The 22687-nt window shown below is 43.3% G+C and overlaps 1 protein-coding gene across 1 annotated transcript in view; it reads left to right on the forward strand.

Moving 5' to 3' along the window:
* The first annotated feature begins 225 nt into the window (after nucleotides 1-225).
* Nucleotides 226-22687, forward strand: part of SMG5 (SMG5 nonsense mediated mRNA decay factor) — a 120494-nt gene continuing 98032 nt past the window's right edge. Inside the window, exons 1-5 of the mRNA XM_070766660.1 lie at nucleotides 226-509; nucleotides 6164-6262; nucleotides 11002-11125; nucleotides 15734-15890; nucleotides 20443-20532. Of these exons, the coding sequence (XP_070622761.1) occupies nucleotides 439-509; nucleotides 6164-6262; nucleotides 11002-11125; nucleotides 15734-15890; nucleotides 20443-20532 (541 nt within the window). The 5' untranslated portion in view covers nucleotides 226-438. The remainder of the gene's footprint in view (nucleotides 510-6163; nucleotides 6263-11001; nucleotides 11126-15733; nucleotides 15891-20442; nucleotides 20533-22687) is intronic.

A 22687-nucleotide genomic window follows, 5' to 3' on the forward strand; every position in this document is an offset into this window, starting at 1 on the left:
GAATTCTGGGAGTTGAAGTCCACACGTCATATAGAAGAGCCAACTCTGCCCACCCTGCCCCTGATTCCCCTCAGCCTTCTGAATGAGTCTCTCAGCCCTCGCGAGAGGTCCGAAAGGGACGCAGCTCCCGCTCGCGCGCGGAGCGAGAGTTCCCCCCTCCTCGTCTCCTGCCACGGAGCTCTCGCGAGACCCGAGGGCGCGGTCTCGCGGGACTTGGCTGAGGGGACATAAGCGGCGGCGGGCAGCCGGAGCGCGATGGCGGCCGAGCGGGGCCGCTGGCGGCAGCAGGACCCGGAGGCTCCAGGGCAGCGGCGGCGGAGGCGGCGGCAGCAACAGCAGCAGCGCTCCAGGGCCGGGCTGAGGCGGCGGCCGAGAGGGGCGGGCCGGGCCTGGCGGGGCGGCAGGGGGTGCTGAGGGGCCTCAGGCCTGCCGGGCGCCATGAGCCAAGGCAGCGGAAGCGGCGGCGGCGAGCCGGAGGCCAAGGCTCTCCACACCAAGAGGCTCTACCGGTGAGCGAACGGCCCCAAAACGGCTGTGCCGGACTCCATGTCCCATTATCCCCGCAGGCCAGGAATGGCTCCCCCATACACCGCGGGAGAAGGGGAAAATGAACGCCTCATGGCCCCTTTTTTGGGCCCGCGTGGAGCCACGCCGGGCTCCAGGTTCCATCATCCCCGCAGGCCAGAAAGGCCCTCCCTGCCCCCATATACCGCGGGGGAGGGGGAATAAACGCCTCATGACCCCCTCTTTTGGCCCGCGTGGAAACTATGCGGGGTTCCAGAACCCATTATCCCCCGCAGGCTAGAAAGGCCGTCCCTGCCCCTATACACCGCGGTGGGGGGATGTCCCCTTTTTTGGGCCGGCGTGGAAACCATGCGGGACTCTAGCACCCATTATCCCCCGCGGCTAGAAAGACCTTCCCTGCCTCCCATACACCGCAGGGGGGATAATGGGGGGGGGGAAATGCCCCCTTTTTTTGGCCCGCGGGACCCCAGAAACCATTATCCCTAGCAGGCCTGGTGGAGTAGGGCACGTGGGTCCCTCCTAGTCAGCAGAGGGGGGATGATGGGTTTCATCTTCGCCTTATTCCCAGTGGAAGGGTGTTTTTATTTATTAGAGTTGGAAGGGACCTTGGAGGTCATCTAATCCAACTCCCCGCTCTCCCCCACTTAAGCAGGAGTCCCTACACCATTCAATCTCCCCTTGAATATTCTCAAGTGTTGCAGAGTGTGTAAGTGTGTGTGAGCGTGCGCACTCATGACTACAGGTAGTCCTCAATTTACAGTGGTCCGTTTGGTGACAACAGGGTTAGGAAAAAAATGTAACTTAGAGCCAGTTTTTCACACTTAAGGACTGTTGGGATTGCGTGATCGAAATAGGGACACTCATACTGATTAGCATTGCGGTGTCCTCTTCAGGTAGGGTGGGGAGGTATCAGAATTCCCCTTTTGAGACCTGGGAGATAAAGCCAGATCTATTTAATGACTGTTAACTTTCAGAATGGCTGTAAGACTGCGGCTAAAACTCACTTAGCAACATCAATTGGGGTGGGTGGGTTAGTTTTGGTCATTAAGTGGAGAACTTCCTATATATCTAGTATATATGAATATATACTACATATATGGCATATACTATGGTATATGCTATATATCTAGTACATACTACATGCTAGATTTATAGTGTGCATGTATGCGTGTGTGTAACATATACACACAAACAATATGTATTATATATATATAATAGGTATATATGTGTGTGTAACATATACACACACATACTAGATATATACTAAATATTTTGTGTGTGTGCGTGTAACATATATATAGATCTATCCATAGTTCCCTCTAAGCTGAGCAGTGAGCAATCGCTCACTTAAAAATCATCATCAACTCAGAGTTTTCCAAACCTGCCCAGAAGCCGAGAGGGAAAGAGTGAGAGGGAAGGAGAGAGAGAGGAAGAGAGAGAAACAGATAGAAAAAAGAGAGGAAGGAAAAGAGAAAGAAAAAGAATGGGAGTAAGGAAGAGAGAAAGAAAATCAAAATCTAGTTTGAAACTAGCTCAACTATTTAAGTGGCATTTTGATATTGATAGAGTTGCCCTATTATGAGCTCACCGTTATAGACACACAGTACAGTATTTTATTTTGAAATTCTCTTGAGGCAAAACAGGGTGGGTTTTTTATTTATTTGTTTGTTTATTTATTTATTTATTTATTATTTCTGTGCCGCCCAGTCCCGAAGGGACTGCCGCTCAGACACTATACTTTTCCGCCCACCCCGCAAAAAAATTAGAGGGAACACTGGATTTATCCTCATCTCCCTTAATTTTCAAATTCAACAGAAACATGTAACACACACACACATATGCAAATATATATACATATACACACATGGTATATATACTAGATCTATAGTGTGTGTGTGTAACATATGTATACGCATGCATGATATATAATAGACATATGTATGTGTGTGTAACATACACATGTACACATGTTAGATATATACTAGATATTTTGTGTGTGTGTATATCTTACAGCTCTTGCTGCCTCCATCTGCTCTGAAATTTTTGAGGGTTGCAGGGACTCTCTCACCAGCGTGACATCCACCCATTTGAAACCACCTCCCTATTGGCCCCAGCTAGCACCCCACCCACCCCTTTTACTGCTTGCCTGCCCCAAACCAGCAGCCAATAATGTTTTTTTTTTGTCATAGCCTCTGTGAAGGGGGAATTGGACAGTCTTAGGAGGAATCCTGAGTGGTCTGTTGGGCTTGGCTGTTTTCTTGTTGACATTTCATGACCCAACTAGGGAACGTTATCAATGCTAAAAAGCGAGAGGGTGTTATGGAGAGAAGGGGATCTTGGGGGTCTCTGAGCTTGGTTGTTTTCTTGCAGACATTCTTTACCCAAACTAGAGAACATCATTGGTGCCCTGATTTCATGACTCAGTTGGTAATGAAACATCTGCAAGAAAACAGCCAAGCTCAGAGAGTATCAAGGACCCCACAGTTTTCCTTCTCCCCCACCCCTTGCAAACCCCACTCTCTTCTAGTGCTGATAATATTCCCTAGTTAGGTCATGAAATGTCTGCAAGAAAACAACCAAGCTCACAGAGTACCTAGGATTGTTGTACTCCTCCTGCTTACAACCCCCTTCCTTCTAGCACTGATAATATCACCTAGTTGGGTCATGAGACATCTAGCTCAGAGACTCCTCATTTCAACCCTGAGCTACAAATGTTCTCCTTTGCAGTCTCGGGACTCAAACTAGCCTATAAGCTTCTTTGACTTTCCCCTCTTGAACACATCAGAGTTTATGTTGTTATTCATAGACAGTGATGGAGTCTGACTCTTTTAGACTCTAGATTGGAGGAGTCTGGAGGGCATGTTAGGGGGCGGGCAACCCACAGGCCACTAATCCACCTATAAACCCTACTCCACGATTTGCCAGTTTGCCATGCAGGGCTGCTACGGCCTGCAAGAGAAATGTGACATGTGCTCAGTGGTATTAATTAGGCTACTGAGCATCTTCCCTCCTTGATTCTGTGGAGATTCCTTTCCCAGACAGTTCCCAAGAACTTTACGCAGTTCCTTCAACTTCTTCCAAGTTAATTCTTCTTCTATTCCTTCTTTTGTCCTGCCAAAAGCATTCTCGGTTTTTGGTTGAGAGGATATTGTGCTCCTATTTTCCAGAGGTCTTAGAAGAATTAGAATTCTTTATTGGACAATTGTGATTGGACATACAAGGGATTTGTCTTTGGTGCAGGTGCTCTCAGTGTACATTAAAGAAAAGATACAACCATGAAGTAGAAACGTGACATATGGTACAAATAAGCAATAAGCTAGAGGTATCTCCCCACCCCTCAAAAAAGCAACACACCATGACATGAATCTCTAGTCAAGGTTTTGACACTTGCCTTGTAAGGATGACTTTGCAAAGGTTGCTTCTGATGCCAGTGGTTGAATGTACTATATGGCACAGTCTGGATGGCTTGATCTGTCCCGTTTCCTGGTTTTGGAATGCTTGGGTTGTGGCCATAAAGCTTGGCAGCTGGTGCCACTGTGAGGTCTTTTAATAGACCCCGGCACATGGCTTGCAAAGGAGCAAAGCCAGCAAGCCTCTTCGCATCTCAGAGAAGAGCTGCTTTTAAGCGGGCGGTGGGGTGGGGTGGGGTGTTGGTAGAATTCAACCGTGTTCCTTCTTTGGGAAGGCAAAGGGCTTAGATTGTGCCCTTCGCCCCTACAAGGTGTTTTTCCAAAAGGCAACGGAAGTGCCTTGGGGTTTCTCCCCCCCCCCTTTAAAAATTTAGCAGTGATATGATTTAAGATTTACGTTAGAAATAGCATTGAGATGATTTAAGAGTTATGTTAGAATTAGTTTATGTATGAAAATTTATCATGTAAGGGAAAACAAATCTCTTCTTTTCATTTAAAGTAATAAGTTTGAATCTAAGTATTTTTTAAATGTATTCTTTTTCTGTATTGAAATTTTACTTCAAAAATAAGCGGGGAAGATACAACCCCACTTTTATGTTATATGTATGTGTGTCAGTTTTGTCCATTTTATGAAAATCAATAAAATATATTCAAAAAAAATATTTTTTTTTTCATTTCTCATCCAAGAAAATGCTTCAATATTGATTGAACTAAAGAAGCTTCTTGGTTGAGAACTGAAACATTTTCAAGGGAAAAAGCCCCAAGAAAAAATCTAGTTGGCTTTTGGAAAAGCATGTTTGGGACAGCCATGATTGAAAATCTCCATAGTCAGATTGGATTGTGGCTTTTTCATGTCAACTGAAGCCATTGCAGGATGGGAATTTTATATCCCTCCAGCTATGCATTCCAGAAAGGTGGCTGTGTTAGGTACTGGCACAAAAACCCACAATTGCACACTAAGCTATAATTGTGGTATACAAATTGCTATGAGTGAGTTTGTGTAACATGCTAAGCAATAGATAGTCAAAGTGCATTTTATTTACATTTTCCTACTCATCTGTCCATCTTCATCAGAGAAGAGTGTCAGACCTGCCCCAATCAGGGCTCCTAGGAAAGAAAAACCCTTGACTACATTTGGGTTCCCTTTACTAAAGGTTGCGAGTTGCAGTAAAGTCAGGCTAGAACTAATATTTCCCCACAGAGTTACACATTTTTCTCCTCACCCCCCCCCCCAACCACTTTGTCTTCAGCCAATGGAGAGCCACATAGATGCTTTGACAATTGCTGTGATGTTTGCAATACACGTTCCACTCTCAGGGTGTGTGTCCTTGAAGATTGGCACAAACTGGTCCTGTGCTTCCCTGGCCTTCATCAAGTTGTTATCCCCCTTCCCTTCCCCATTCTTGTTTTTTATTTTTTTTTATTTTTTTATTTTATTTACAAATATACAAAACATAAAAATTGATCAAAAGAGAAAACAATGAAGTCTTAGCATGGTACAACAATTTATGAATATAGGAATTTATAGAAAGAGTGCGAAAGAAGGGAATAGAAAAAAGAGGGGAAAGGGGAGAGAGAACAAAGGACATAGAAAAAGTAAAGGGGTTGGTGAATATCCGGGGGAGCTGTATTGAAAACGGGAACCAGTTCCTAATTTATTAGCTCATTCCCTAATATCAGGTTAGTCGTCTGGGTATTTAAGTGCAAGTGTTGAATTAATCTAAACATAGAGATTATAAAATTTAGTAGTAAGTATTCTATCAATATACTGTATATCTAAAGTCTCTCTATAGCCAAAAATATGAGAAAGCTATATATCGGATTTGTATCTGGTCGAGTTTGTAACCATCATTTCAATTATGTAACGTGGTGTTCTCTTTTTTTCTCTAACCAACTGTAGAAAGGATCCCAACAATTATTAAATGAGGACGTTGTTTCATTCCTAACTAGTATAGTTAATTTTGTCATCTCTGCACAGTATTTAATCTTTTTAATTATTGCGTCTTTTGGAGGTATATCCACCAGTTTCTCCCCTCCCTCCTAGCTTATAATGGCAGAATGCTGACAAGGCGCCAAACTGAAGATGGCAGAACTGACAAAGAGGTTCTGAGCGGTGTAGAGGGGCTCGGGGTGGTATATAACGGCTCCACACTATGTCTTGGGCCCAACGGAAGAACTTCCCAGCATCAGCAACTCCCTAACTTGAATGTCTCCTGTGCTTTTCGTAGAGCTGTGGTTGAAGCAGTGCATCGATTGGACCTCATTCTTGGAAACAAGGCAGCTTATCAAGAAGTATTTAAGCCGGAGAACATCAGCCTGAGAAACAAGTAAGGAATGTTGGGGCCTTTCTTTATCCCATGTTCTGGATTTCAATCAGATGTATGATCTTGAAAGGACAGGATGCAGCAGTCTTAACTCGAAGGGAATAAGTCTGAGTGAAAAATTGCTGGAAAAAATTGAGTTTCATTGAAATACAGAATATCATAAAAACATCATATTCATATATGCCATCGACCATGGTATCCTTCTGCACCGGCTGAAGGGGTTGGGAGTGGGAGGCACCGTTTTACGGTGGTTCTCCTACCTCTGGTCAGTCGCAGTCGGTGTTAGCAGTGGGTCAGATATCGACTCCTAGGTCCCTCCTGTGTGGGTTTCCTCAGGGGTTGGTTCTCTACCCCGTGCTATTTAATATCTACATGAAACCGCTGGGTGAGATCATCCAGGGGCACGGGGTGAGTTACCATCAGTATGCTGATGATAGCTATACATCTCTACCCTGTGCCCACTCAGTGAAGTAGTGGAAGTGTCTGGAGGCTGTTAGGGTCTGGATGGGTGTTAACAGGCTCAGACTCAATCCCGACAAGACGGAGTGGCTGTAGGTTCTGCCTCTCAAGGGCACTTCCATCTGTCAATCCATTACTTTGGGGGGGAACGCCTGACCCCTTCAGAGAGGGACTGCAACTTGGGTGTCCTCGTCAATCCACAGCTGACTTTGGACCATTATTTTTTGACTGTGGCGAGGGGGGCATTTGCCCAGGTTCGTCTGACGCACCAGTTGCGGCCCTATCTGGACAGGGAGTCTACTCACAGTCACTCATGCCCTTATCACCTTGAGGTTTGACTTCTGCAATGCTCTCTATGTGGAACTATCTTTGAAGAGTGTTCGGAAACTTCAAATCGTGCAAAATGCAGGCGTGTGAGCGGTCATGGTCCTCCCCAGACATAACCATGTCTCTCCAACACTCCGCGGTTTGCATTGGTTGCTGATTGGTTTCCGGATGCAATTCAAAGTGTTGGTAATGACCTACAAAGTCCTACATGGCATCGGGCCAGATTACTTGCGGGACCGCCTTCTGCCATATGAATCCCAGCGATCGGTTAGGTCCCACAGTCGGCCTTCTCTAGGTCCTGTCAAACAGACAATGTCATATGGTGGGGCTGAGGGGAAGAGCCTTCTCTGGGGGGGGGGGGGGGCTCTGGAATCAGCTCCCCCCCCCCAGAGATTTGCACTGCCCACATCCTCACTTGGAACAAGACTCGGGGCGGCTCACCACAATAGTAAAACAGTGTACAACACAAACATACCATACATAAAACTATATAAGCCTGGGGGAGATGTCTCAGTTCCCCCATGCCTGATGGCAGAGGTGGGTTTTAAGGAGTTTGCGAAAGGCGAGGGTGAGGGCAATTCTGATCTCCAGGGGGGACTGGTTCCAGAGGGTCGGGGCTGCCAAAGAGAAGGCTCTTCCCCTGGGTCCCACCAGACAACATTGTTTAGTCGACGGGACCCGGAGAAGGCCAACTCTGTGGGACCTAACTGGTCACTTGGATTAATGTGGCAGAAGGCGGTCCCGGAGGTATTCTGGTCCGATGCCATGAAGGGCTTTATAGGTCATAACCAACACTTTGAATTGTGACCGGAAACTGATCAGCAACCAATGTATGCGATTGAATTTGTTTGACTTATTTTAATATGTTGGGTTTTTTAACTTGCGTAGTTTTTTTTTAATTCATTAGATTTTGCATTCACTGTTTTATATTGTATCGTGTGAGCCGCCCCGAGTCTTCGGAGAGGGGCGGCATACAAATCTAATAAATAATGATAATAATAATAATGGCAAAACTAGCCATTCATTCATACATCCCTCCCTCCCTCCATCCATTCATAGCAGAGGACTCTGTCTAGGGTTCATATTCCTATGAATGGTGGTTCAGCCACAATGTAATTCCATTACACAGAAGCAGTTTCATAGATAAGCAGCCTAATAATCTCTGATCTAGGTCCTGCTCTGCAGATTGAATGGCCTCGGTGGGTGGGGAAGATTATCTCCTGACTTTTAGCAGAATAGCAGTCCTTAGACTTTGAATAATAAGATCCTGACCAGTTTGATCCCAAGGTCAATTAGATGAGGACCCAGATTGTTGGGCAATATGCTGACTTTGTAAAATGCTCTGAGAGGGTTGTGAAGCCTGTGAAGCGGGATATAAGTCTAAGTATTATTTGTATTCTATTTTTTTTTAAATAATATTTTTTACAAAACAAATACATCTTTTATGGACAAAATGTTGTCCAGATCTCTTTTCTTACATAATTTCTTATACATAATCAATAATACATCTTATTTCCAATTTTAGCCATAATATTCTTTTTCCATAATTCTTTATCCTTATTTATTTTTATACATGCTTATTATCATATTTCACTATACATCCTTAATTTCTAATCTAGTATATTAACCCCAATTATTTACTGCAGTTTCATTTCTCTAAACACGTTTTAAATTCCCCCTCTAATACTTTAACCATCTAAATTTACATCTTAATTTATACTCAAAACCAATTCAAATTTCAGTTCAGGTTTCATTTACTGAAGTATTTCGTTATCTATAACATAGTTTATCTTACTTCAATTTTACATACACTAAGAACCATTTTTTCTCCATCAAAAATTTATAATACTATTACCATTCTATCAATTAATATTATGTCTATTAATCTATAACCTATTTTAATTTTCTTCTCAAACATATTAATCACTCTATACTATGCATCCTTAATTTCTTATCTCTTACAATATCCTCAATGATTTACCAGAATTTTCATTTCTCAAAATACATTTTTTATGGAATTAATATTACTAATTATTGATTGTTGATTGAATGTTTGTTAAACTGAAAATATTTTTATTCTATTGTATTGCCATAGTGGCACAGTGGTTAGAATATAGTATTGCAGGCTAACTCTGCCAACTGCCATTAGTTCGATCCTGATTGGCTCAAAGTTGACTCAGCCTTCCATCCCTCCATGGTTGGTAACATGAAGACCCACATTGTTGGGGCCAATAGGCTGCCTCTGTAAACTGCTTAGAGAGAGCTGTAAAGTACTGGGAGGTGGTATATAAGTCTTAAGTACTATTGCTAATTATTGCTATGCAAGAAGTTTGCTTGTGAGCCAAGGGATCTTGAAGTCATCTGACTGGCAGCTCATTTGTCACAGCAAGATCAGTGGAAGTAAGGTCCTTTTGATTCCTTCGTTCAGATCTTTTTTTTAAAAAAAAAAAACTTTATTAATTTTCAATAAAAAGACAGACAGACTTACAAACATTTAAACACATAGTAGGGGTTACAATTACCCCTCTTTTCTTGAAGTCAATTTTTAATACAGAAGAAAGGATAAAGTTTTAAATCTTTAAGTCAAAATAATATTCTAATTGAAAAGAAGAATTTTGTTTATATATTCTAATAAACGTAGAGTTAAATTGATAACATTAGATTATATTCATACAATTTTCATAACCTTATATTCTACTTTATTCTTATCTATCCATGTATAAACTTTGTCCAAATAGTATAAAAGTCAGATTCTTCTTGATCATTCAGCCTTCTTGTCATCATATCCATCTCTGCACAATCCAAAATTTTTTTAACTACATCCTTCGTTCAGATCTTAGGCGCACACGTACAGGTGAAACTCAAAAAATTAGAATATCATGCAAAAGTTCATTTATTTCAGTAATGCAACTTAAAAGGTGAAATATAATATATGTGAGAGACTCATTACATGCAAGGCAAGATAGTTCAAGCCGTGATTTGTCATAATTGTGGTGATTATTGTGGGGTACAGCTCATGAAAGCCCCAAATCCACCGTGTCAGAAAATTAGAATATTACATGTAATCAATAGAGCAAGGATTGTACTTAGAAGAAAATTGGACCTCTGAAAGTATGCACATGTACTCAGTACTTGGTTTGGGCCCCTTTTGCAGCAATTACTGCTTCAATGCGGCGTGGCATGGAAGCTATGAGCCTGACATTGCTGAGGTGTTATAGAAGGCCAGGATGCTTCAATGGCAGCTCTCAGCTCTTCTGCATTGTTCGGTCTTATGTCTCATCTTTCTCTTGGCAATGGGGTTCTATGGGGTTCTGGTCAGGTGAGTTTGCCGGCCAATCAAGCACAGTAATCCCACGGTCATTGAAGCAGGTTTTGGTACTTTTGGCAGTGTGGGCAGGTGCTGAAAAACTGAAGTCAGTATCCCCATAAAGCTCAGCTGCGGAAGGAAGCATGATGTGCTCCAAAATCTCCCGGTAGATGGCTGCATTGACCCTGGACTTAATGAAGCACAGTGGATCAACACCAGCAGATGACATGGCTCCCCAAATCAACACAGACTGTGGAAACTTCACACTGGACCTCAAGCATCTTGCAGTGTGTGCCTCTCCATTCTTCCTCCATACTCTGGGTCCTTGGTTTGCAAATGAGATGCAAAAGTTTCCACAACCTGTGTAGATTTGTTTCCACAGTCTGTTATGATAAATCGCGGCTTGAATTATCTTGCGTGTAATGACTCTCTCTTGTATACTAAGTTTCACTTTTTAAGTTGCATTACTGAAATAAATGAACTTCTGCACGATCTTTTAATTTTTTGAGTTTCACCTGTAAATATGATTAGGGCTAAAAAAAAGTGGTTTTGAGGCAAATTGTAAATAGCGTCTCTCTCTCTCTCCACCCTTCCTTCTTCCTTCCTTCCCTCCCTCCCTCCCTCCCTCCCTCTTTCCTTCCTTCCCCAGGCTCCGCGAACTGTGTGTAAAGCTGATGTTCCTGCACCCTGTGGACTATGGGAGGAAAGCGGAGGAACTGCTGTGGCGGAAAGTGTACTATGAAGTCATTCAGCTGATCAAAACAAATAAAAAGGTATGCGATGCTTTCTGATAATGTTTTGTATTAGCAGCAGAACTTGGCTGGTGTCCACAGCAATACAGTTCTACCTCTACTTAAGAACTCCTCTACTTAAGAACTTTTCTAGATAAGAACCGGATGTTCAAGATTATTTTGCCTCTTCGTAAGAACCATTTTCTACTTAAGAACATGAGCCTGGAAATATTTTGCAGGAAATTTGAGAGCAGAACGAAGGCCCGGCCAGTTTCCTGCCATTCCCCTTTTAATCCTGATCATCTTGGGCTTTTCTGGGCTGCCAGAGGAGCCTTTCGGTGGCGCTTAAGGAGGCTTTGGCAGCCCAGAGCGAACGAAGCATTTTCCTTTCTCTGGGCGCTTGGAGAGGGAATAAACCACTGCCAGCACCCAGAGAAAAGAAACACTACATTCACTCTGGGCAGCGACTGTCTTCCTCCTCCTCCTCATCCTCCCACCCAAATTCCGAGCTTTTATTTCTTTCCTAATGGGTTTGCACACATTATTTGCTTTTACATTGATTCCTATGGGAAAAATTGCTTCTACTTACAAACTTTTCTACTTAAGAACCTGGTCATGGAACAAATTAAGTTCATAAGTAGAGGTACCACTGTACTTGACAGACTTCTGCTCTCAGCCTTCGTGGTTTGCTGTGGCCAGGAATGGTGGTCAGAGAGTTTGCAGAGCTGTTTCTCGGAATACCATTTGTTTGGTTTTCAAAACTTTTTGGCTTTGCAGACCGGGAGGAGAGGGGAGGGTTCCAGGTTCCTATTGTCGCACAGCTCCCATTTGCGTGAGCTCACATAAATGGAGCATGGGGGTGCACTTAGGCAAACAAAGATGCACACACACACATGCTTGTCTACCATTTCCACAACCCTAGCTGCTGCACTGACCCAGCCTTCGTGAGTAAACAATAAGCCGTTTACTCAGGAGTACAACAACCCCCCCCTTTTTATAACACTTTTTCTTCTTCATGTGGATAAACAGCAAATCAAATGTCATCAGTCCCAACAAACCTGGTTTATGGCCATGAAATCCAAATTACTTGCTGTAGAAGACCAACGATTATCTGCAGTAACCGGCTGCCTCCCAAACCCCACTTATTTATTTGACTCTTAACTTGATCAGGGTGGCGCAGTGGTTAGAGTGCAGCACTGCAGGCTCCTTCAGCTAATCAGTAGCTGTAGTTCAGCAGTTCAAATCTCACTACCGGTTCAAGGTTGACTCAGCCTTCCATCCTTCCGAGGTGGGTCAAATGAGGACCTAGGTTGTGTTCTGTCTGGGTGCCCCCAGACTTCAACACCAACTGGAAAAAGCAGCCAGACACACTGGTAAAAGCAAAAGCACTTTATAGTTTGAAAAATAAACACAGAGAAAAACCTGTTCTTCCCAACAGGCAGGCTATGAGACTTCACAGCAGAGTCCTGATGGCCAGACAATACAGCAGACTTCTTGCTGGCACACCCACCACTGTAGAGAATAAGACCCACACCTTTTTCCCCCAAGGTTTCAGTATTCAAAGTCTCAAACCAGAATTCCAAGACACCAAAGATCACAGCCAGGTCCCAGGACTCCCAAAGATAATACTCCACAAGCCAGGAAGGGTGGGTCTGCCTTTTCATCCTTTCCAGAGAGCACCACACCCAAACCCAGCTGTTGCCTCTTTAGTGCTGAAAGTACCTGGCTAATTGTCCCCTTCGTTGTGTTGCTCTTCTCTGCCGGAGATCGATTATTGCTTGTGCATTTTCATCTAAGGAATCCAGGCTGCTTGCTGGGGAGAGCTCCCTCTCCCTCAGCCTGAGATTCCTCCTCCCTGTGTGTCTGAACCTCCTGTTCCTCATCCTCCCCCTCTGAGCAGGAAGAGGATCAGCCGTTCCCTGAGGGGCCTCAGACGGAATCACAACAGGTTGTTGGGGGCAAGAGGCTGACTCTCCAAACCGCTTAGAGAGGGCTTTAAAAAGCACTACGAAGCTAACTTCAGCAAGATTGGCATTCGCACAAAATTGGAAACAAGGAAAGACACGGAATGAAGAGATGGTGATCAAGAAAATGTTAGACTGCGCTAAACTAAGTAAATTAACGTATGAATTACAGGATAAACAAAATAAGAACTGCTACAAAGTGTGAGAGAAACTGTATAACTGGATAAGAAGAAAAAACCAAGAAAAGGAATTAGTATTAAGGAAATATAATGTAACCCCCCCCCCCCCAGAATTGTAAAATATTAATCAGTATGCATATAGATAAGTATAAATGTTTAATGTTGTTTGTATGTTTGTCGATATAAAATAAAAAAATAATAATTAAAAATAAATAAATAAAAAGCACTAGGAAGCAGTATACAGTGATCCCCCGAGTTTCGCGATCTCGATCTTTGCGAAACGCTATATCGCGATTTTTCCACCCGATGACGTCACTCCCTTCCTTTCTCATCTTTCTTTCTCTCTCTCTTTCTCTATCTTGCTTCTTCCTCTCTCACACTCTCTTCCTCCCTCTCTCATCTCTTTCCTTCTCTCTCTTTCTCTATCTCCCCCTCTTGCTCTCGAGCGGCGGGTGGCACCCAGGAAAGGTTCCTTCGGCTGCCCACCAGCTGATCTGCTCGGCAGCGCAGTAGCAGCGAGGAGCCGAAGATGGGGTTTCCCCTTTGCGTGGGCAACGGGGAAACCCCATCTTCGGCTCCTCGCTGCTACTGCGCTGCCGAGCAGATCAGCTGGTGGGCGGCCGAAGGAACCTTCCCTGGGTCTTCAACTCCCAGAGCGGCGGACAAGCGGAAAAGCGGCGGACAAGCGGCTCCTCAGCTGCTGGGTCTTCCCAGGTGCGGAAGTAAAAACACCATCTGTGCATGCGCGGCCATGGAAAAAGGGGCGCGCATGCGCAGATGGTGTTTTTACTTCCGCACCGCTACATCGCGAGAAATCGATTATCGCGAGGGGTCTTGGAACGGAACCCTCGCGATAATCGGGGGATCACTGTATAAGTCTAAATGCTATTGCTATTTCTCAGTCAGGGAGAGCCTGGCTAGTGTCAATACCTGCCTTTTCCTGAGAGCCGGCTTATTGTTTTCCTTTGCCCTCCTCCTTTCCTCTCTGCGCAAACACCCATCTGAGATAGGCCCCCATCTTTTCCACCTCATCACTCTGCTCAGGTCCTGAAGACAGCTGCCTCTCCACTGGAGGAGGATGGAAGCCCCCCCATCCCTGGGCTCCCCCTTGTCTGACTTTGCTCAGTTGCAAACACCTCATTGATTCACCAAAGTTTTGGGGACTCCTGGTTTAAAGAACTGGGAGGAAGAAGAAACCCCCCCCCAACCCCTGAGCCCCCTAACCTCTTGCCTTCCGTGTTGGAGGCACCATTGGCCTTTTGTTTCGGTGTGAAATCTTCTTTGGATGACAACCCACCGCCAAAAGATGGAATGATTGTTATTTATTTTTTAAATTTTTTTAAATTAATTTTCAAACAGACATGCAAACATTAAACACAAAGTGGGGATACATTTTCCCCGCTTATCTTGAAAGTATAGATTCAAATACAGAAAAAGAATACATAATTAGATATATGTTAATAAAAAAATTGCTAAATTTTGAATTAAAGTTTTTCACATTTTCACTAATACAGATATAAAACGAAAATTGTTACCATATTACTTATATATAAACTAATTCTAATATAATTCTTAAACAAAATATATTTAACTAATACTAATATAACCCAGACAAAATGAATACCTTATGCTTACTAAAAATAGATTATTTTTTCTTATCTATCCATGTATAAACTTTGTTCCATGTTTCATAAAATTTCGTAATGATTGTTATATTGCCTTTTATTATTATTGTGAGCCGCCCCGAGTCTTCGGAGAGGGGCGGCATACAAATCTAATAAATTATTATTATTATTATTATTATTATTATTATTATTATTATTATTATATTAAGAGATTGTGGAATCGGTAATTAATTATTATTTATAAATTTATAGGGCGGCTTACAATAAAGCATAATAAACAATTTAAAAATACAAACTACATAAATGGTAGCAATAAAAATTCACCCAATAAAAGAACATACAATCATCACTCATACATGCAAGTGGCCAGGGTGGAAGATCATGGCTTAGCGGCCCCAGGCTTGCCAACACAGGTGTGTTTTAAGTGCTTTTCGGAAGGCGAGGAGACTGGGGGCAGTACGAATCTCTGGGGGGAGTTGGTTCCAGAGGACCGGGGCCGCCACAGAGAAGGCTCTCCCCCGCAGTCCCGCCGGCCGGCATTGTTTGGCTGACAGGACTTGGAGGAGACCGACTTTGTGCGACCTTATCGGTCACTGGGACAGAAAACTGTCCCATAAATATGGATGGATCTAACAAAGTGGAGAAGGCAAATGGGTAAATCCAGGGGGCCTGTATGGCTTTCAGAATGAGGGAATGGTTGGATATTGTACTTAAAGCAGGGGTCTCCAAGCTTGGCACACTTTAAAACTTGTGGACCTACTCCCAGCTTTGCTGGTCGAGGAACTCTGGGAGTTGAAGTCCACAAGTCTTAAAGTTGCCAAGGTTGGAGACCCCTGATCTAGAGATAGACCCTAACTTGCTCTCTCGTTTCCCTATCCGCAGCACATTCATAGTCGGAGCACCCTGGAGTGTGCTTACCGGACTCACCTGATTGCCGGCATCGGGTTTTACCAGCACCTGCTTCTCTACATCCAGTCGCACTACCAGCTGGAGTTGCAGTGCTGCATTGATTGGACCCACGTTACGGATCCCCTGATAGGTCGGTGCTTCTCGAGATTTGATCCTGCGCAAGAGTCGCTTGGTCCTTCCGGTCTGTTCATGCTTTTGAGGCCAGGAATAACAGAGTTGGAAGGGACCTTTGAGGTCCTCCAATCCAACTCCCTGCTCAAGCATTCTTGCACCGTTTCAGGCAAATGAGTTGTCCAGTCTCTTTTCTTAAAAACTTTCAGTAATGGGGCAGCCACAACCTCTGGTAGCAAGCTGTTCCACTGATTAATTGTAAGGAAATTTCTCCTTAGTTCTCTCCTTTTATTGTGTTTCGCCCATTTCTTCAAAGAAAGCAGCAACCTGGAATTAATGAGAAACCTCCTAACAGTGGGGACAACGAACCAGTGGAACAGCTTGCCATTAGGAGTTTTGGAGGCTCCATCATTGGAGGTTTTTAAAGAGAGACTGGACAGTCATTTGTCTGAGATTATATGGGGTCTCCTGCTTGAGCAGAGGGCTGGACTAGAAGACCTCCAAGGTTCCTTCCAGCTTCCTTTTTCCTTTCCTTTCTCATTTTCCTTTTTTCCTTTCCTCTCCTCTACTTTCCTGTGGTTTGTGGAGACGCTATGTTTTATGTAGTGTAGATATCTTTTTTTTTGAAGTTGCCTACTATTTCAGATAATTTTGATGTCAGTATTCAAGTGCCATAAAATTTGATCTGTTTATTTAATTTCATTATACTTTTATTATACTCTTATTTTTCCACCTCCTATTCAGATTTATCTTAGGTATATGTCATTTGTCTCGTTTTGCCTCCTTGTCTAGTTTCATCATCTGGATTATCCCTATTATTTCTGACAGTCTCAAAATGGGTGAACAGTGCAGTCAGGCGGTAGGGAAAGCAAGTAGGATGCTTGGCTGCATAGCTAGAGGTATAACAAGCAGGAAGAGGGAGATTATGATCCCGCTATATAGAATGCTGGTGAGACCCCATTTGGAATACTGTGTTCAGTTCTGGAGACCTCACCTACAAAAAGATATTGACAAAATTGAACGGGTCCAAAGACGGGCTACAAAAATGGTGGAAGGTCTTAAGCATAAAACGTATCAGGAAAGACTTCATGAACACAATCTGTATAGTCTGGAGGACAGAAGGAAAAGGGGGGACATGATCAAAACATTTAAATATATTAAAGGGTTAAATAAGGTCCAGGAGGGAAGTGTTTTTAATAGGAAAGTGAACACAAGAACAAGGGGTCACAATCTGAAGTTAGTTGGGGGAAAGATCAAAAGCAACATGAGAAAATATTATTTTACTGAAAGAGTAGTAGATCCTTGGAACAAACTTCCAGCAGACGTGGTGGATAAATCCACAGTAACTGAATTTAAACATGCCTGAGATAAACATATATCCATCCTAAGATAAAATACAGAAAATAGTATAAGGGCAGACTAGATGGACCATGAGGTCTTTTTCTGCCGTCAGACTTCTATGTTTCTATGTTTCTATTCCCCCCTTTTATTCTTAATTAGTTGGTTTATTTTCTAACTAAACTTCCTGTCTAACCAATCGTGAAATTTCACCCATATTTTATAATATTCGGAATCTTCTTTATCTTTAAATTTCATTGTCAGTCTACTCATTTCTGCACGGTCCGGTATTTCTCATACTAGCTTTTAATTTAATAGGACAGTTATTAGGTGTAGTTTTAAAAAGGGCGAGGGAATGGATCTTATCATTATGTTTCTTAACCTACAACCTTTATTGCAATCGCCTGAGATTTCTCAACAGTTTTAAGGGAGAGATAAATTTCCAGATTCAGAATTGCCTTGGAAAAAATAATAATCACAGCTTGGTTTGTGATTAGGTAGCTGCTCATCCCATTTGCGCATTTTCAGCCCTTGGCTGGTGGGAAGGTGTCAGGTTGTCCCCCATCGTAACTTGCTAGATGGCAAGTGTCCTTGGCAACCGTTGCCATGAGCATCTCCCTGGCGTTCCTGTAGAATTGATGGGAGTGCGTTTTAATAATTTTCAGGCCCACGCATGACTCCTTTGGCTTTTGGCATCTTGGTTACCCCTTAAGATTTTACCCAAATTTCTGTAAAAACCCTTGAACGCACAGAGAACGAGTTATAAACTCCCCAAAATGTGCCAACGAAATCTCAAAGTAGCCTGTTTTAAGAAAACCTAGAATATCTCCGGAACCGCTTGCTACCGCACGAATCCCAGTGACCGATAAGGTCCTACAGAGTTGGCCTTCTCCGGGTCCCCTCGACTAAACAATGTCATTTGGCGGGCCCCAGGGGAAGAGCCTTCTCTGTGGCGGCCCTGGCCCTCTGGAACCAACTCCCCCCGGAGATTAGAATTGCCCCCACCCTCCCTGTCTTTTGTAAACTACTCAAGATTAGATTAGATTTATTGGATTTATATGCCGCCCCTCTCCGCAAGACTCATTTATACCACCAGGCCTGGGGGAGTTGAGATATTCCTTCCCCCTAGGCCATTACAAGTTATGCATAGTATGTCCATGTGTATGTTTGCTTTTATAATAAGGGTTTTTAGTTGTTTTATTATTGGATTGTCACATGCTGTTTTTATCCTTGTTGTTAGCCGCCCCAAGTCTACGGAGAGGGGCGGCATACAAATCCAATAAATTATTATTATTATTATTATTATTATTATTATTATTATTAAAATGGTTTTATTTATTTATTATTATTATTATTATTATTATTAAAATGGTTTTATTTATTTTATTTATTTATTTTGTCCAATACACAATGAGGGTTTTAGTGGGTATATATCTATATACACATAGTAAAATACATGATGAAGGTTATAGAGGAGATATAGTAAAATATATCTAAGAAATAATAGAAAAGAAGATATAGTAATAGAACATATCAATGAAAGAATAGAAGAAGAGATATAGGAATAGAAGAAAGGTATAGGAGATATAGGAGAGCAATAGGACAGGGGACGGAAGGCACTCTAGTGCACTTGTACTTGCCCCTTATTGACCTCTTAGGAATCTGGATAGGTCAACGGTGGATAATCTAAGGGTAAAGTGTTGGGGGTTTGGGGATGACACTGTGGAGTCTGGTAATGAGTTCCACGCTTCGACAACTCGGTTACTGAAGTCATATTTTTTACAGTCAAGTTTGGAGCGGTTAATATTAAGTTTAAATCTGTTGTGTGCTCTTGTGTTGTTGTGGTTGAAGCTGAAGTAGTCGCCGACAGGCAGGACGTTGCAGCATATGATCTTGTGGGCAATACTTAGATCTTGTTTAAGGTGTCTTAGTTCTAAACTTTCTAGGCCCAGGATTGAAAGTCTAGTCTTGTAGGGTATTCTATTTCGAGTGGAGGAGTGAAGGGCTCTTCTGGTGAAGTATCTTTGGACATTTTCAAGGGTGTTAACGTCTGAGATGCGATATGAGTTCCAAACAGATGAGCTGTATTCGAGGATGGGTCTGGCAAAAGTTTTGTAAGCTCTGGTAAGCAGTGTGAGATTGCCAGAGCAGAAGCTATGTAGGATTAGGTTTACAACTCTTGAAGCCTTCTTGGCTATATTGTTGCAGTGGGTTTTGGCACTTAAATCTTTTGTTATTAGTATACCGAGGTCTTTAACCGAGTGGGGATTATCTGTGTTAATTTGATTATTCAGTTCGTATTTGAAGTTCAGATTCTTCTTCCCAATGTGTAGGACAGAGCATTTGCTAGTTGAGATTTGGAGTTGCCATGTGTTAGACCACTCAAACAGCGTCAAGGTCTTTTTGGAGAGTAGTTGTGTTATCGGTGGTGTTGAAGAATTTTACATCGTCGGCGAAGAGGACACAGTTGCTTGTGATGTAATCTCAAAGGTCATTGATGTAGAGAATGAAGAGCGTTGGTCCCAGTACACTACCCTGGGGAACACCGCTTTTAACTGGGACTGGGTGGATAGGGTGCTTCCTAATTTGACCACTTGTCTGTTTGACAGGAATGCTGTAATCCAGCTATGGAGGGACACTGACGATGTGGTCAAAGGGGAAAGGACCATGGAAGGGGAAAACTTGTGCATGGGAATACTCAGTTCTAGCCGCGCTTAGTAATCCTAAGTAAAATCCTTAGCTAATCAAATGGAGTCGAGGGTTTTTCATTTCTAGGGACCTAGCTGGGGCAGGTCTGACAGTGAGCCATAATAAGCAAAGGTTCTTTGCGAAGGTTGCCACAAAAAAGAAAGAGTCAACCTATTCTCCAAAGCACCTGAGGGTAGAACAAGAAGTGATGTGTGGAAGCTGAACAAGGAGAGAAGCAACTTAGAACTAAGGAGAAATTTCCTGACAGTTAGGACAATTAATCAGTGGAATAGCTTGCCTCCAGAAGTTGTGAATGCTACAACACTGGAAGTTTTTAAGAAGATGTTGGATAACCATCTGTCTGAAGTAGTGTAGGGTTTTCTGCCCAAGCAGGGGGTTGGACTAGATGACCTCCAAGGTCCCTTCCAACTCTTTTGTTGTTATTATTATTATAAGGTAGACCAGTAATTGTCATCTGTCTTGAATTTTCCAGCATCTTGCTCTAACACTATGCTTATTATTTCTGCTTATTATTTCTCCCATAGGTTGCAAGAAGCCAGTCTCTGCATCAGAGAAGGAGATGGACTGGGCTCAGATAGCCTGCCACCGATGTCTGGTCTACCTGGGGGATTTAGGTGAGAGAGCATTTTCCTGGGTTAAATGTCCTGTGGCTTGGATTTATTTGAAATCTGGTGGTGGTGGGGAAGCCCAGTCTTAAGTAGCAGGCCCTATTGATTGTGGTAACTATAATCATAGTAGCATTCCTTTCTCCGAGACTCAAGGTCACTCTGCCCTGCCCCTGGAGGGATGTGACTGGGAGGCATATCCAATTGAGACAGTGTATTGGTTGGACAATGTGATGGACATGTCGGTGCAGGGAAAGGGACTAATGTCAGGGTTCCAAGCCACACCCCCAACAAAAGAAAACTGCAAGGTTTGGAGTTCCTCAAAGTTCCATTTTATTAGAGATGTCATGTTGGCACATCTGGGAAACCCCAAATCTGAAAGCTTTCAGGTTTTCCCCACCCAAAAGAAAATCCAACACCCTTCCCCTGCACCCACATTTATTTATTTTATTTATTATTTAGATTTGTATGCCGCCCCTCTCCGCAGACTCGGGGCGGCTCACAGCACAACACAACAATTCATAACAAATCCAAATATAATTTAAAATATTTAAAAGAACCCCATTTTGCTAACAAACACACACACAAACATACCATACATAAATTGTACATGCCCAGGGGAGGTGTTTCAGTTCCCCCATGCCTGACGACAAAGGTGGGTTTTAAGGAGTTTACGGAAGGCAGGGAGAGTAGGGGCAGTTCTAATCTCTGGGGGGAGTTGGTTCCAGAGAGTCGGGGCCGCCACAGAGAAGGCTCTTCCCTTGGGGCCCGCCAACCGACATTGTTTAGTTGACGGGACCCGGAGAAGGCCAACTCTGTGGGACCTAACCGGTCGTTGGGATTCGTGCGGCAGGAGGCGGTCTCAGAGATATTCTGGTCCAGTGCCATGAAGGGCTTTAAAGGTCATAACCAACACTTTGAATTGTGACCGGAAATTGATCGGCAGCCAGTGCAGACTGCGGAGTGATGGTGAAACATGGGCATACCTAGGTAAGCCCATGACCGCTCTCGCAGCTGCATTCTGCACGATCTGAAGTTTCCGAACACTTTTCAAAGGTAGCCCCATGTAGAGAGCGTTACAGTAGTCGAGCCTCGAGGTGATGAGGGCATGAGTGACTGTGAGCAATGAGTCCCGATCCAGATAGGGTCACAACTGGTGCACCAAGCGAACTTGGGCAAACGCCCCCCTCGCCACAGCTGAAAGATGGTTCTCTAATGTGAGCTGTGGATCGAGGAGGACGCCCAAGTTGCAGACCCTCTCCGAGGGGGTCAATAATTCCTCCCCTAGGGTGATGGATGGACAGATGGGATTGTCCTTGGGAGGCAAAACCCACAGCCACTCCGTCTTATCAGGGTTGAGTTTGAGTCTGTTGACATATCCATCACATGCTCCTATCAATGCACCATCTCAGCTGGAGATGCCTCCCAGGCACACCTCTCCAGGTGCAGGGCATAATGACCTTGACTCTTGGAGAACGGAATGTTATTTTAGAATATAATTCTTTATTGGCCAAGTGTGATTGCACACACAAGGAATTTGTCTTTGGTGCAGATGCTCTTAGCGTACATAAAAGAAAAAGATACATTTGTCAAGAATCATGAGGTACAACATTTAAGGGGTCAAATAAGCAATAAGGAAACAATATTAATAACAAACTTAAGGATACAAGCAACAAGCTACAGTCATAGAGTCATAAGTTGGAGGAAATGGGTGATAGGAATGACAAGAAAAAACTAGTAGTAATACTAGTGCAGTGTTGAGGGAATTATTTGTTTAGTAGAGTGATGGCTTTCGGGGGGAAAACTGTTCTTGTGTCTAGTTGTCTTGGTGTGCAGTGCTCTGTAGCGACATTTTGAGGGTAGGAGTTGAAACAGTTTATGCCCAGGATGTGAGGGGTCAGTAAATATTTTCACGGCCCTCTTTTTGACTCGTGCAGTTAATGGAAGGCAGTTTGGCAGCAATTGGGGTTTTTTTTTTGCAGTTTTGATTATCCTCTGAAGTCTGTATCGGTCTTGTTGGGTTGCAGAAGCAAACCAGACAGTTACGAAGATGCAGATGACAGACTCAATTCTATAGAACTGTATCAACAGCTCCTTGGGCAGTTTGAGTTTCCTGAGTTGGTGCAGAAAAAACATTCTTTGTTGTGCTTTTTGGAAGGACGTT

The sequence above is a fragment of the Erythrolamprus reginae genome, chromosome 13, assembly GCF_031021105.1.
Source record: "Erythrolamprus reginae isolate rEryReg1 chromosome 13, rEryReg1.hap1, whole genome shotgun sequence".
NCBI lineage: Eukaryota > Metazoa > Chordata > Lepidosauria > Squamata > Dipsadidae > Erythrolamprus > Erythrolamprus reginae.